Consider the following 11,199-nt stretch of genomic DNA (forward strand, 5'->3'; position numbering starts at 1 on the left):
AGTGTTCTGATGCTTCTTGGTGTGGAAATGATGGTCCAAGGGTTGGGTCTCCATCAGAGAGTTTTCATCATCATAGAATCACAGAATGGTTCGTATTGGAAGGGACCTTAAAGCCCATCCAGTTCCACCCCCAGCCATGGGCAGGGACACCTTCCACCAGCCCAGGTTGTTCCAAGCCCTGTCCAACCTGGCCTTGGACACTTCCAGGGATCCAGGGGCAGCCACAGCTTCTCTGGGCAATCTGTGCCAGGGCCTGCCCACCCTCCCAAGATTTCTGGGTTAAGTTGGGAAAGCACAGCCTGGTGCTGTGGACACTGGAGCCCTGCAGCTCTCTCTGAGGGTCCCCTCACTTCATCCCTGCCCGAGCCCAGGGCCGGGTTTTGCACCCAAACACCCCTCACAGCTGTGACCATCCAGTCCTCAGTGCTGGGCTGGGCTGGACACACCACGCTGCAAGGATGTGGCCTATGGGGAGCAAAATCCCCCAGTCTGGGCTTTGCTGGGGTCTCTGCTTTGGAGCACTGGGATGTTGGAGCTTCACCCCCACAGCTGCCTGTGCTGTAACCCAGAAGGGGGCTGCTTTCCACAGAGGCGAGCTCCCATCTCAGGGATGCACCTCCTTGTTGCAGTGGGTCTCCTCCTCTTCCATGGGCACATCAGTGCACAGCCAGATCCTGGAGATGTCCCCACGGGGTCCCTCACACAGCCACCAATTGACAATGCCACTCCAAACTCTGAGCCACCCACCTTCCCCAGCCCCTTAGGCGGCTCCTCTCCCAGCCACCCTCTCCCAGCTCCCATGTGGGAACTCTGGTGTCCCCCAAAACAACGATCTGGGGATACAGACAGGAGAAGGACAGGTTAGCTGCAAACATTTATTACAATGGGAGCATCCACTGAGCAGACAACACACCTCACACGAGGGGAAAACATTTCGGACACGAAGCTGCTGAACCTGCGCAGACACCGGGTCACTCCAAACCCCCTGGGAGCTCTTTGTGGGGAGCAGCCCCTATGTGTGGCTGTGGCTGTGCTGGAGGGCATGGGAAATCCCCAGGGAGTGGGAAATCCCAAACATCCCCTCTGCCCATCGGGAGTGGGGCGGGCTGTGGGATTGGGCTGCTCACAGCGGGGCAATCTGCGCTCCCACCCCCTGTCCCCGGAGCAGGGCAGAGCCTGGAGACCCCCAAAATTCGTGCCCCAGCACTGCTTCCAGCCCCTGCCCCTGGCCCTCCCTGTGGCACTGCCATCCCCACAGGGCTGGGGCAGGCTCGGGGGGCACCGGGGGCTGCGCAGGGCAGAGCTAAGGCCAAGCAAGGCTGAGTCCAGTGGGCAGCGCTGCACCGAGAGCGTGTCCTTCCCCAGCTGTCCTCGTCACCCTGACACCGTGAGGAGCCTGTGCCAGGGATCAGGGAGCTGGGGGTGTCACTGGCTGCCGCCACCTGGGCTGTCTCCCTCCGTCAGGGTCTTGAAGTCCATGGAGAGGGCCAGCTCCTCGGCCAGCGGCGGGCGCTTCCACTCCTCCCGTGTCACCACGTAGCCCACCACCAGCCCAAAGGCCACCAACATCACCCCCAGGGTGTTGGCCAGGACGCCCTCAGGCACAAAGTGGCTGTAAGAATCGCTGCAGGGATGGAGGGGGATGCTCAAGCCTCAGGGTTTGAGTGGTCTGTCCCTCCCCTGGCTGGGACCCCATCCTCATCCTCATCCTTCACGCTCTCGGTGACAGCACAGTCCTACAGTGGTGGCTCAGCACCTTCCCTGCCAGATGTGCTGCCCCAGCCAGAGGGAAATGACTCCTGGGGTGCCCCATAGCCCTGTCCCCACAGTCCTGGGGCTGGGGGGGACCCCAGTCTGCCATTGGGGACATCACTGTGCCCTCCAGCTGTGAGGGCAGAGGCCTTGGGGACATGAGCGTCCCAGGAAGGTTCTGCAAACAGCCAGCTGCAGGGAGGTGTCACTGGTAACGTATTCCCATCCCCACAGAAAGCTGTCACAGGATCCAGCCCTTGTTAAACATCATCTGGGAAGTGACTCAGCAGCAGCAGAACTAAAGGCCTCCAGGGGAGATTTAAGAGCCACAGCCTGAGCAGGGGCCAGACTCTGCCCCAGGGGGCTGGAGCAGCCAATTGCTGAGGGTCAGGATGGTCTGGGGGGCCACCCTCCCCCCCCCCAGCTTGGTCACCCACCTGATTTTGAAGAGGAGCATCTCAGTGATGCCCAGCAAGCAGCAGGCGATGGAGAGGACGAAGAGGGTGACACCAAAGAAGATGTGCTGGGGCTTGTACCGGCCTCGCAGCGAGAAGGAGGCACCGGGGAACAGGAAGAAACCACAGCCCAAGAGCCACTGTGGGGACACAGGGATGTCACAGGGTGCTGCAGTGTCCCTTTATCCCCCGGATGGGGGGCTCCCCAGCCCTCACCTGCAGGAGGTAGAGCACGAAGGCAGCCATCCCACACCAGGAGTGTAGGCTGTACATGTCGGGGATGCCCTTGGCCCGGTGGGACTCGAAGACGGCGATGATGCCTGCGGAGAGGAGCCCGTCACCACACGGGGGTCAGTCACATCCTGCCCCACCCGGCCTCCCCCAGCCCCACGCTCACCCACGAGGGCGATGACCAGGGCCAGGCCGTGCAGCAGAGCGTGCAGGGCCTTGGTGGAGCGCTTGGCTTCGTGCCTGAACACCCGGTACACCAGGAGAGCTGCGGAGAGAACCACACATGAGCATCCCCTGCCGCCCCCCGCCTCCCCCCATCGCCCCGGGGGGGCCACACACGGGTGGGGAGGGAGTCCCGGAGCATCTTCCCTGTGTCATTTACCACCGATTTGCCCCCTTCTCTCCCTGCCCAGCCGCATCTCCAGGGCGTTTTTAGACGCTGCAGGCGGGACAGGGGCTGCTCACCGTCACCTTGGAGGAACACCATGCCCAGCACCATGCACAGGGGGTGGGCGTTGAACTGCAGGGGGCTGTGCCAGGCCACGCCGCCCCGGTACCGGCCCAGCCAGGCGCCCGTGGTGGCCAGGAGGGTCAAGCCGAGCAGCTGCGACACGGCCACGAACGCCGAGAGCCCGGCGGGGCTGGCGGGCGGCGGCGCCCCGTCCATGGAGCCTGCGGGGACACAGAGCGGCCGGCGGGCAGCGGAGCCGCGGTGGCCCCGCGGGGTCCCGGCCGGCCGGACCTGGGGCAGGGAGGGTCCAGCCGTGGGCACTGTCCGGCACCTCCGCCCCGCCCTCACCTGCCGAGGAGCCGGAGCTTCCTGGTGTGGCTGCGTCACCCGCACCTGGAAGTGGCTCCCGGCAGCCACGGCACACCCGTCCCTGTGCTCCTGCCCCTGTTCCTGCTCCTGTCCTTCCTCCCAACCCTCCTGCCTGCTCCTGCTCCCCTGCCCAACCCTCCTGCCCCGTCAACCTGCTCCCGTCCTTCCTCCCAACCCTCCTGCACCTACCTGTGCCCTGCCTGCCCCATTTCTCCTGCCCCAGCCCTCCAACCGCACCAGCCCCCCCATCCCCAGCCCTCCATCCTGGTCCCTCCATGCCTGTCCCTCCGTTCTTGTTCCTCTATCCCTTTTTCTCCATCCCCGTCCCTCCATCTCCATCCCTCCCACTCCATGCCTATCCCATGTCCCACCCTCGCCCCCTCCCCAGCTCACCCAGCCCCAGAGCCCCACAACAACCCCCAAACCCTGACACAGAGGAAGGCAGTGCAAGGATGAGCAAGGCTGCTGGGGACCCCCTCTGTGACAAAAGCAATGGCCCCTGGGGGCTGAGCGAACCCCCGTGCTAGGGGGGAAAGGACAGACGTGCTACCCAACCACAGCCACACCAGACACCCATCCCATGGCCCCCACAACCCACCTGCACCTGCGTCCAGCTTTGTGCTGGGTTATCCCCCGATGGATCAGAGCCACCTCCACCACTGCCACAGCCACCTCTCCTGGTTCTTGTCACCCAGGGCCAGCAGGTCCCAGCCCCAGGGTCCCCCCCTGTGCCCCAGCCCTGCTGCCTCTGGGGAGGAGCACCGGGCAGACCGAGCCACGGTGCTGCCAGGACTGGGGGGAGAGCGGAGGTGGGGTGGGTGGGGTGGGATGCATTAAGACCACGCACACACTTTATTCCCAGCCACCTTTATTGGATCAGCCAGATAAGTGGGTTAAGGGAATTGGTTTATCCCATTAAGTTGCACTGCAAAGGCTGCCTGCCCGTGTCCAGCCTCACCGCCCGGGGCCATGGGCTGCTCTGTGGGACGGGCAGGGGGACCAGGCTGGGGAGAGGGCACAGGCACAGGCTCCTCTCGCAGCACAACAGCCACCCCCAAACCCTCACCACGCCGCCGTGGGGCTGTTGGTACCCGCGGGGGTCCCAAAAGCTTGCCCTTGTCCTGCCCACACGTCCTCCCACCACCAGATGCAAACATCTGGCCCTGCTGGCACTCACACAGGGGGTCAACCCCGTCCCCAGCAGCACTGAGGATGGAGGGGCAGGGAATGACACCCCCCCCAACCACTGGGATTGGCAGGGGGACACGGGGAGTGTCTGTTGGGAGTGGGATCTTCTGAGTTGCCCGTTAGCCACAGCTGAGCGCCAGGAAAGCTGGAAGTGACCAAACTCGTTCTGCAGCCCATCCCAGGATGGGGACCTGCCTGTCCCCTCCCACCCACAGCTGCATCCCCAAACACAAACCCTGTCCCCCTCTCCCAAGTGCTGCCCTTTTTTGGGTGGGGAGGGTTGGTTTTTTCTGCTTAAACCACCCCCCCTGGTGACCTGGGGAGGGGGATGCTGTGGGCACATCCCATAGCCCTCCAAAATCCCGGTGGGGGGGTCTCAGGGGGTGTCTCTGCTCTCGAGGGGGGCTGTGGGCTCATGCAGGAGAGAGGGCTCACTCCAGTTCATATCGGGGGGGGGTTGAGTGATGTATTGGGGAGGGGGTTGGAGACAGACACCCACGCAGCCCCCCCGGGCCCCCAACCCTACCTGTGGGTGCCGGGTGGTGCCGCCTGCGCCAGGCCCAGCGGTGACAGTGTCTGAGCAGGGACAGGGCCACGGTGTTGGCAAGGCAACGGAGTGATGGCAAAGCGAGGGGGGGCTGCACCCCCAGCATGGCTGCAGAGGGAGGGTGTCACTGCAGGAGGGGCTGCAAAACAGAGGGGGGGGTCACCATGAAAGGGGGATCTGTGTATTCCAGGGACAGTCCCCAAGGAACTGAGTGCAGTGCGTGTGACCCCCGCTTAATCTGTGCCAGGCATCCACCTGAGCCCCTGCACCCTGTGACACCCCATCTCCAAATCAGGACCCCCCAAACCCCACTGGATCAACCCCGGGGTCTGTCCCCTGAACAGGGGCTTTGCCACCATTTAATTTGTGTTTGAACCTTGTGTGGGTCTGGCTCGTCCCTGCACCCCCAGCAGCACATACTGGGGACATACTGGGAGACATCCCCTTCTTGGATGGGTCTGTGGCTCAGGGCATGGCAGAGGGGGCACATGTCTCCCAGGGACCCCCCATCCACCCCGATCTGCCCCATAGGAGACCCCCCAGCACAACCGGGCACATCCTGTGCTCCCCATGGGATATTCCTGCGGGAGAAAAGCCTGGAGAAGGGATATAAGGGGAAATGGGGCGAGATGGGGGGAGATGGGGAGCGTCTCCATCCCGGCTCCTCCTGACCCGGCTGCGGGCAGGGACCCCCGGGGGATGCAGCGCTGAGCGCCGGGGTGAGGATCACCCCCGGACCGCCCCCGTCCCCCCGACCGTGTCTGTGTCCGTCTGGTGTCCGTGTCCCTGTGTCTGTCCGTGTGTCCCTGTGTCCCTGTGTCTGTCCCCGTGTGTGACACCACTAGATGTCAGCAGGAGCCCGCGGCGCGCAGCGCCCTGGGGAGGGAGGGACCGCCCGCCCGGAGAACCTGGAGCATCCTCGGCCCTGGATCACCCGTGGGAGCCAGAGGGACCAGGTACGGACCGGGTGGGATCGGCAGCATCCTTGAGGCTGGATCCCCAAAGGGACCGGAGTACCCTCTGCCCCAGACCACCCACGGGTGTCAGAGCATCCTGGGACCTGGAACGGCTGGTGGGATCTGGTGCTCCCCTGATGCAGGAGATCAGGTGTAACCTCCTCTGTTGGGGTGCAGCGCTGCTCCCCCAACCCTTCCCTTGGGCTGCTCTCACCCACCCAGACCCCCCTGAGCAAAGACACCCCAAAACCCCTGCTGGGGTTCCTCCCAACATCCCCATCACATTCTCCTTCTCCCCCACCTCCACCAGGGACCTGTTTCACGGGGCACAAACCTCAGGAGCTGCAAGCTCACCACCAGGGGTGTGATTCAGCAGAGCTGAAATCTCCAGAGCCTGATGGATGGAGACCTGACACATCAACAGCAAAGTCCAGGCCCTGCTGCAGCCCCAGGGCAGAGTCCTGGAGCCACCACCCTGGAGCTTTGCCCACGGGTGGCAGCGGGAGGTGGGGTGTGGTACGTGGGATACGGCCCTACCAGAGGACCCGCTATCAAATTCCGGCCTCTCCTCAGGCTTTATCACTGGCTGGGAAATGAATTACCAGAGTTAATCTGCTAAAGCCATAAAAGCCACCATAAACTGCAGATCTGGATCCCTCAGGCTGTGCCGTGGTTGGGGCGGGCTGGCTGTGGCTGGGATGGGATGGCAGTGGCTGGGCAGGGCAGGGGCAGAATTCCCTCCACCACAGCCCAGCTGAGAGCCTTGGGAAGAGCCTCAAAGGGGATGAGATTTGGGGGTTCATCCTCTAGGATACTTGGCAAGACATAAAGCTTGGCCCTGCTGAGAGCAGCCCTGTGTAACCCAATACCAAACAGCTTTAGAAATGTTTATAACTGCGTCCAGCTGAACCATCTCAACTTCCAGCAGCCAAAGAGACAGAGCAGCCCTCAGTCCTTCAGGATCACATGGACATGGATCTTGTCCCATCCACACTGCAGGGACAATGGCTGTGTTTGCTGAGGGGCCTCAGTGGCAGCCAATCTAAGGACAAACGAGCCCCTTCACTGCTGAGTTCCTCACCAGGGAGCAGCAGCCATTTGTAACCAGCTCTTTAATTAAAGGCATTGCCAGGGGCATAAAGGCTTTATTAAATCTGCCTGAGCTTTCCCCGTGCTGGTGGTAATGAAATCCTGCTGGGATGGGAACGTGCCAGTCGGGGAGCAGAGGCAGTGCTGGATGCCCTGGTGTGGATCTTCAGGACCAGGGGGTGCTTGGGGCAACTCAGGGATGGTCAGGGATGCTCAGGGATGGCCAGGAATGCTCAGGACTCCTTGGTGCTGCTCAGGGGTGCTCAGGGATGCTTGAGACTGTTCAGGAATGTTCAGGGATGCTCAGGCATGCCCAGGGATGCTTGGGGCTGCTCAGGGCTGCTCAGGAATGCTGTGGGATGCTCAGGGTTGCTCTGGGCTGGCACAGCTTCCTCCAGAGTCAGTGAGCTGAAGTGGCTCAGAGGGTGCTGCTCCAGCTACCCAGTTATCAGCCTGGCACCTGCTCCAGGTTTGTCATGAAGCACCCAGGGATTGGCAGGAGCACCATTAACTGATAATTCATGGTAAAACCAGCAGTTCCTGTCCTTCCCCAGCTGCTCCCCCCTACCCTGGTGCAGGTGTCTTCCCCTCCCTCCACCACAGATTATCAAATAAACATTTTGCTGATCTAACTTTTTTTGGTTGGTTGGTTTTGAGTTGTTGGTGTGTTTTTGGTGTTTTTGTCGTTTGTTTTTTTTTTTTTTTTTCTCCATCCTAAATCGAATTTTTATTGCTAAGAAATGCTAATCTGCAAGATGTCTCTCTGGAGGATTGCGATTCCAGAGCCCAGCTGCCTCGGAGGAGCCGAGCTGCTGCCTGAAACAACCTCAGCTGCTGCTGTTCCGTGAGAAACCCCAAACCTGAGGCAAAATAGACAGGTTTTCACTAAATATAAGAGAGAAAATAAATAGCAGTCGTGTTGGAAGGCCCCGTGGCCGCCAAGAGGGTGGCTGAGGGGTGGCTCGGGACTAAGCACTGTGTCACATGAAGGGCGATTGATCCCCAATTCCCCAGGGCGCTGGGAAGGCTGAAAAATAGGTGATTCCCTGCTGGGACGAAGAACTTGGCTCCTTCCCAGCTGGAAGAGGCTCTGGTTCTCCTCCTGGCAGCAATTAAAGCCACCCCATCCTCCTCCTTGCCGGGAGCAGAACTTTGCTGAGCGGGGCGGGCGATACGATCGCGGCGCAGCCCGTGCGAACACTTAATCTCTTTCAGGAGAGGCTGAAGGCGCGTTTATGGTGGTTTTTTAATAGCAGGCTGGATAAACAGCGGCGATAACCCGCGCCGGGCTCCCGGGGGATGATTAATGCTCCCGGAACAGTCACGCTCGCTCGCCTCGGGGCCGGGATTGTTTTCGGTTATTAAAGAACTGAGGGGAAAAAAAAAAAAAAAAAAAAAAAAAAAGGAACAACTAGGGGAATAATGGACTTTGCCATGTTTTATTGGGCTGATGGTTGCAGAGGGAAGGGAACTCTTTGTCCTCTTTGCTCACCTGGTATCAGTGCCCGGCTCTGGCTGGCTGGTGAGGATGGAGGGTTGAAGGATGAAGGAGGGGGGATGAAGGATGAGAGATGAAGGAGGAGTGAGGAGGGATGAAGGAGGACAGATGAAGGATGAAGGACAAAGAACTAAGGATGGTTTCTGGCCGGGTTTTTACTTCTCACCCTGTGATGCTCCTGGCCGCGTGCCCGGCACTCTGCACATCTCCTGCGCTGTGGCTGGCGGCTCCCCAGGGGCTGGACTATCAGGGTCTTGCCTTTATTTAGGACTCTCCCAAAACATGGGCATCATTTAGGGACCCTGAGCCCACCACTGCCCCTGGCACACCACGTATCCAGGACCTTGTAGCGTCATTGCACATCCTCGGGGCCCCCCTTGCAGTGGGCACGTGCCTGGGCTACTGGCACTGGTCCCAGTCTGGGGATTAAGGCTGAAGAGATCTGATGGTGGAAACCACGTCTCCATCCCCTTCCCATCCACCTCTGGCCCCACGGAGCTGCCCAGCTGGGCAAAACACCTGGTCCCCCTGTGGGGTGCCCGTACTGCCAGCCCAGCTCACGTGTGTCCCCACACCTGCACCAGGACCAGCTTTCCCGGGACAATAAACCCTTGTCCTAGGGCAGAACTGTGCTGGAAAGCATGGGGTTGTTGTTTGTTTGTTTTTTTTTAGGGGTGGGGTGGAAACTGTGATGATAAGGAACTTTCTGCTGAAAAGCTTTTCTTCATCACACTGAGTGTGCACTTCTGGTGATAAAGCAGCACTCACTGCTCCGGGGCCGGGGTGAGCTCCCATTGTCCCCCATCCCCAGGCAAAAGGGGACATGCCAGGCTTTAAACACATCCCTCATCCAGGGAAAGGCTGGAAACAGCCCCACAACATTGCAAAACCCCTCTGCTTTTTGCAGACCTTTTGCAGTCAGACAGCAGGAGTGAGGACTCCTGGACCCCTCCTGCTGTCGCAGTCCCCAAATCCAGGTGACATCGAGGCCTCAGTAGTTACTGTAAAGGTTCAAAATTATTTTAGCAAGCACAGGTCTGAAATAAATGGCAAAAATCCCGTTGCTTTTTTTTTTTTTTTTTCTTTTCTTTTTTTTTTTTTTGGAAGATCAGAATAAAAGCTGTTTGTTTAGATGAAAAATTTGGACTGGAGAGGTGATTTTTCCCGTCTCCCTCGTGGCAGCGTCACCACAGCTGGGAAAGCGGCTTAGTGAATTATACACCATGATAATTGATTGAATTCATCAGTAAATAAAGCAACAGCCTTTAAACTCGGGGTCTGGAGAGGGAGGAGAAAATTCTCCATGCAGTGATTTGTACCAGCGGGGGCAGGAGTGGCCGTGCCCACGAAACCACAGCCACTGGGAAAAGTGACACACAAAGCTGCACATCCCATTTAAAAAAAACCTCTTTTTAGGTTTAAATCAGGAAGGAATCCTTTCTCACCAAAAGGCAATCCTTTCTCTCCCCTCCAGAAGCTCCTTGGTTCCTCAATCAGAAGTCTTGAAGCACCCTTGAACCCTCTGAGAAATGGGGTGGGGAAGCCAAAAATGTGGTTTATAATAAAAGAAGGGGAAAATCATCTTAAGCATCACCATGTAGGTGTCTTAGGGCTGGGATATAAGCAGATAAATCACAAAATCTTCCCAGCCAGCACCTGGACCATCCCCAGATCCCCTCACCTTTGCTCCACCACTCCTGCTCCCCCTCTCCCATCACACCACACTCACGGACAACACCTTGCACCTCCCCTAAGAAACACTGTCAAAACTCCCTATTTCCTTATTTTGGGGATTCTGGCTTGCACCAGCGAGTGCCCCTCGCAGCACTGTGGGCAGGGAGATTTTGCAGGTCTGGCAAGCCAAGGAGCTGATCAGAAACGCTGAGAGCAAGTCGTGCTCCTCGTCGTGTGACAGTCCGGCCATGGCACGCGTGTCCACGCACACGCACCCGGGCAGGGGGAGGGCAAAGTCTGCGGGCAGGGATGATGGCGATGAAAAACGATGGGGAGCCTCCTCCCGGGCTAGGGCAGTCGCAGGGGACGCCACGTCTCGCCCGGCATCGTCCCCCGAGCCCGCGTCCCCCCGAGCGGTTCGGCATCCGTCTCCGTGGCAACGCATTTCTCACATCCCTCGGTATTCCTGTCCCTCTGGTCCGTGGTGCTGGCAGCCCTGGGTACCCTGCGTGCTGGGAGCAGATGGGTGCCCATGACCCATCCCAGCACCCCTGAGAGGGGTGAGGGGAGCAGGGATAGATCCTCCTGCTCCTGCAGGGTGCCCACGGGGGTCTCTGAGCCCATTCTTGGTGCCCCAGGATGGATTTGGGGCAGCACAGAGGCACCAACGGGCATCTGCCAGCTCTGCCTTCCTGGGCCAACAATCACATCACCTGCCAGCGCTCTCCTTCGTGCGGGATATTTTTCTGCCTGATCCCAGCTGGAGTTTTGTAGCATGGATGACACAGAGCCGTGGGCACCCTTGGAGATGCAGCCCTTGAAGAGGCACCTCTTCCCCAGAACAAAGTCCTGCAGCAGCAGCAGCAGCAGCAGCAGCTTCAGCCCCTCTCACACCAACCCTGGTTGATGTTCACGTGTGAAGAGACAGAGAGCTGCCCTTCCCCTGCAGAATCACCCACTGGACACATCCACCTTGGAAAAGGCCTCCC

General features: G+C 59.8%; 1 protein-coding gene across 1 annotated transcript; it reads right to left on the bottom strand.

The window, feature by feature from the left end:
* Positions 1-861: 861 nt before the first annotated feature.
* LOC126646406 (transmembrane ascorbate-dependent reductase CYB561) lies at positions 862-3,954 on the bottom strand. The gene is made up of 6 exons (XM_050327745.1): positions 3,857-3,954; positions 2,904-3,110; positions 2,605-2,703; positions 2,424-2,527; positions 2,190-2,347; positions 862-1,624 (listed from the first exon to the last, which is right to left on the bottom strand). The coding sequence occupies exons 2-6, from the start codon at positions 3,103-3,105 to the stop codon at positions 1,426-1,428; spliced, it is 762 nt and encodes a 253-aa protein (XP_050183702.1). The 5' UTR covers positions 3,106-3,110; positions 3,857-3,954; the 3' UTR covers positions 862-1,425.
* Positions 3,955-11,199: the final 7,245 nt, after the last annotated feature.

The sequence above is a fragment of the Myiozetetes cayanensis genome, unplaced genomic scaffold, assembly GCF_022539395.1.
Source record: "Myiozetetes cayanensis isolate MyiCay16 unplaced genomic scaffold, myiCay2020 scf34, whole genome shotgun sequence".
NCBI lineage: Eukaryota > Metazoa > Chordata > Aves > Passeriformes > Tyrannidae > Myiozetetes > Myiozetetes cayanensis.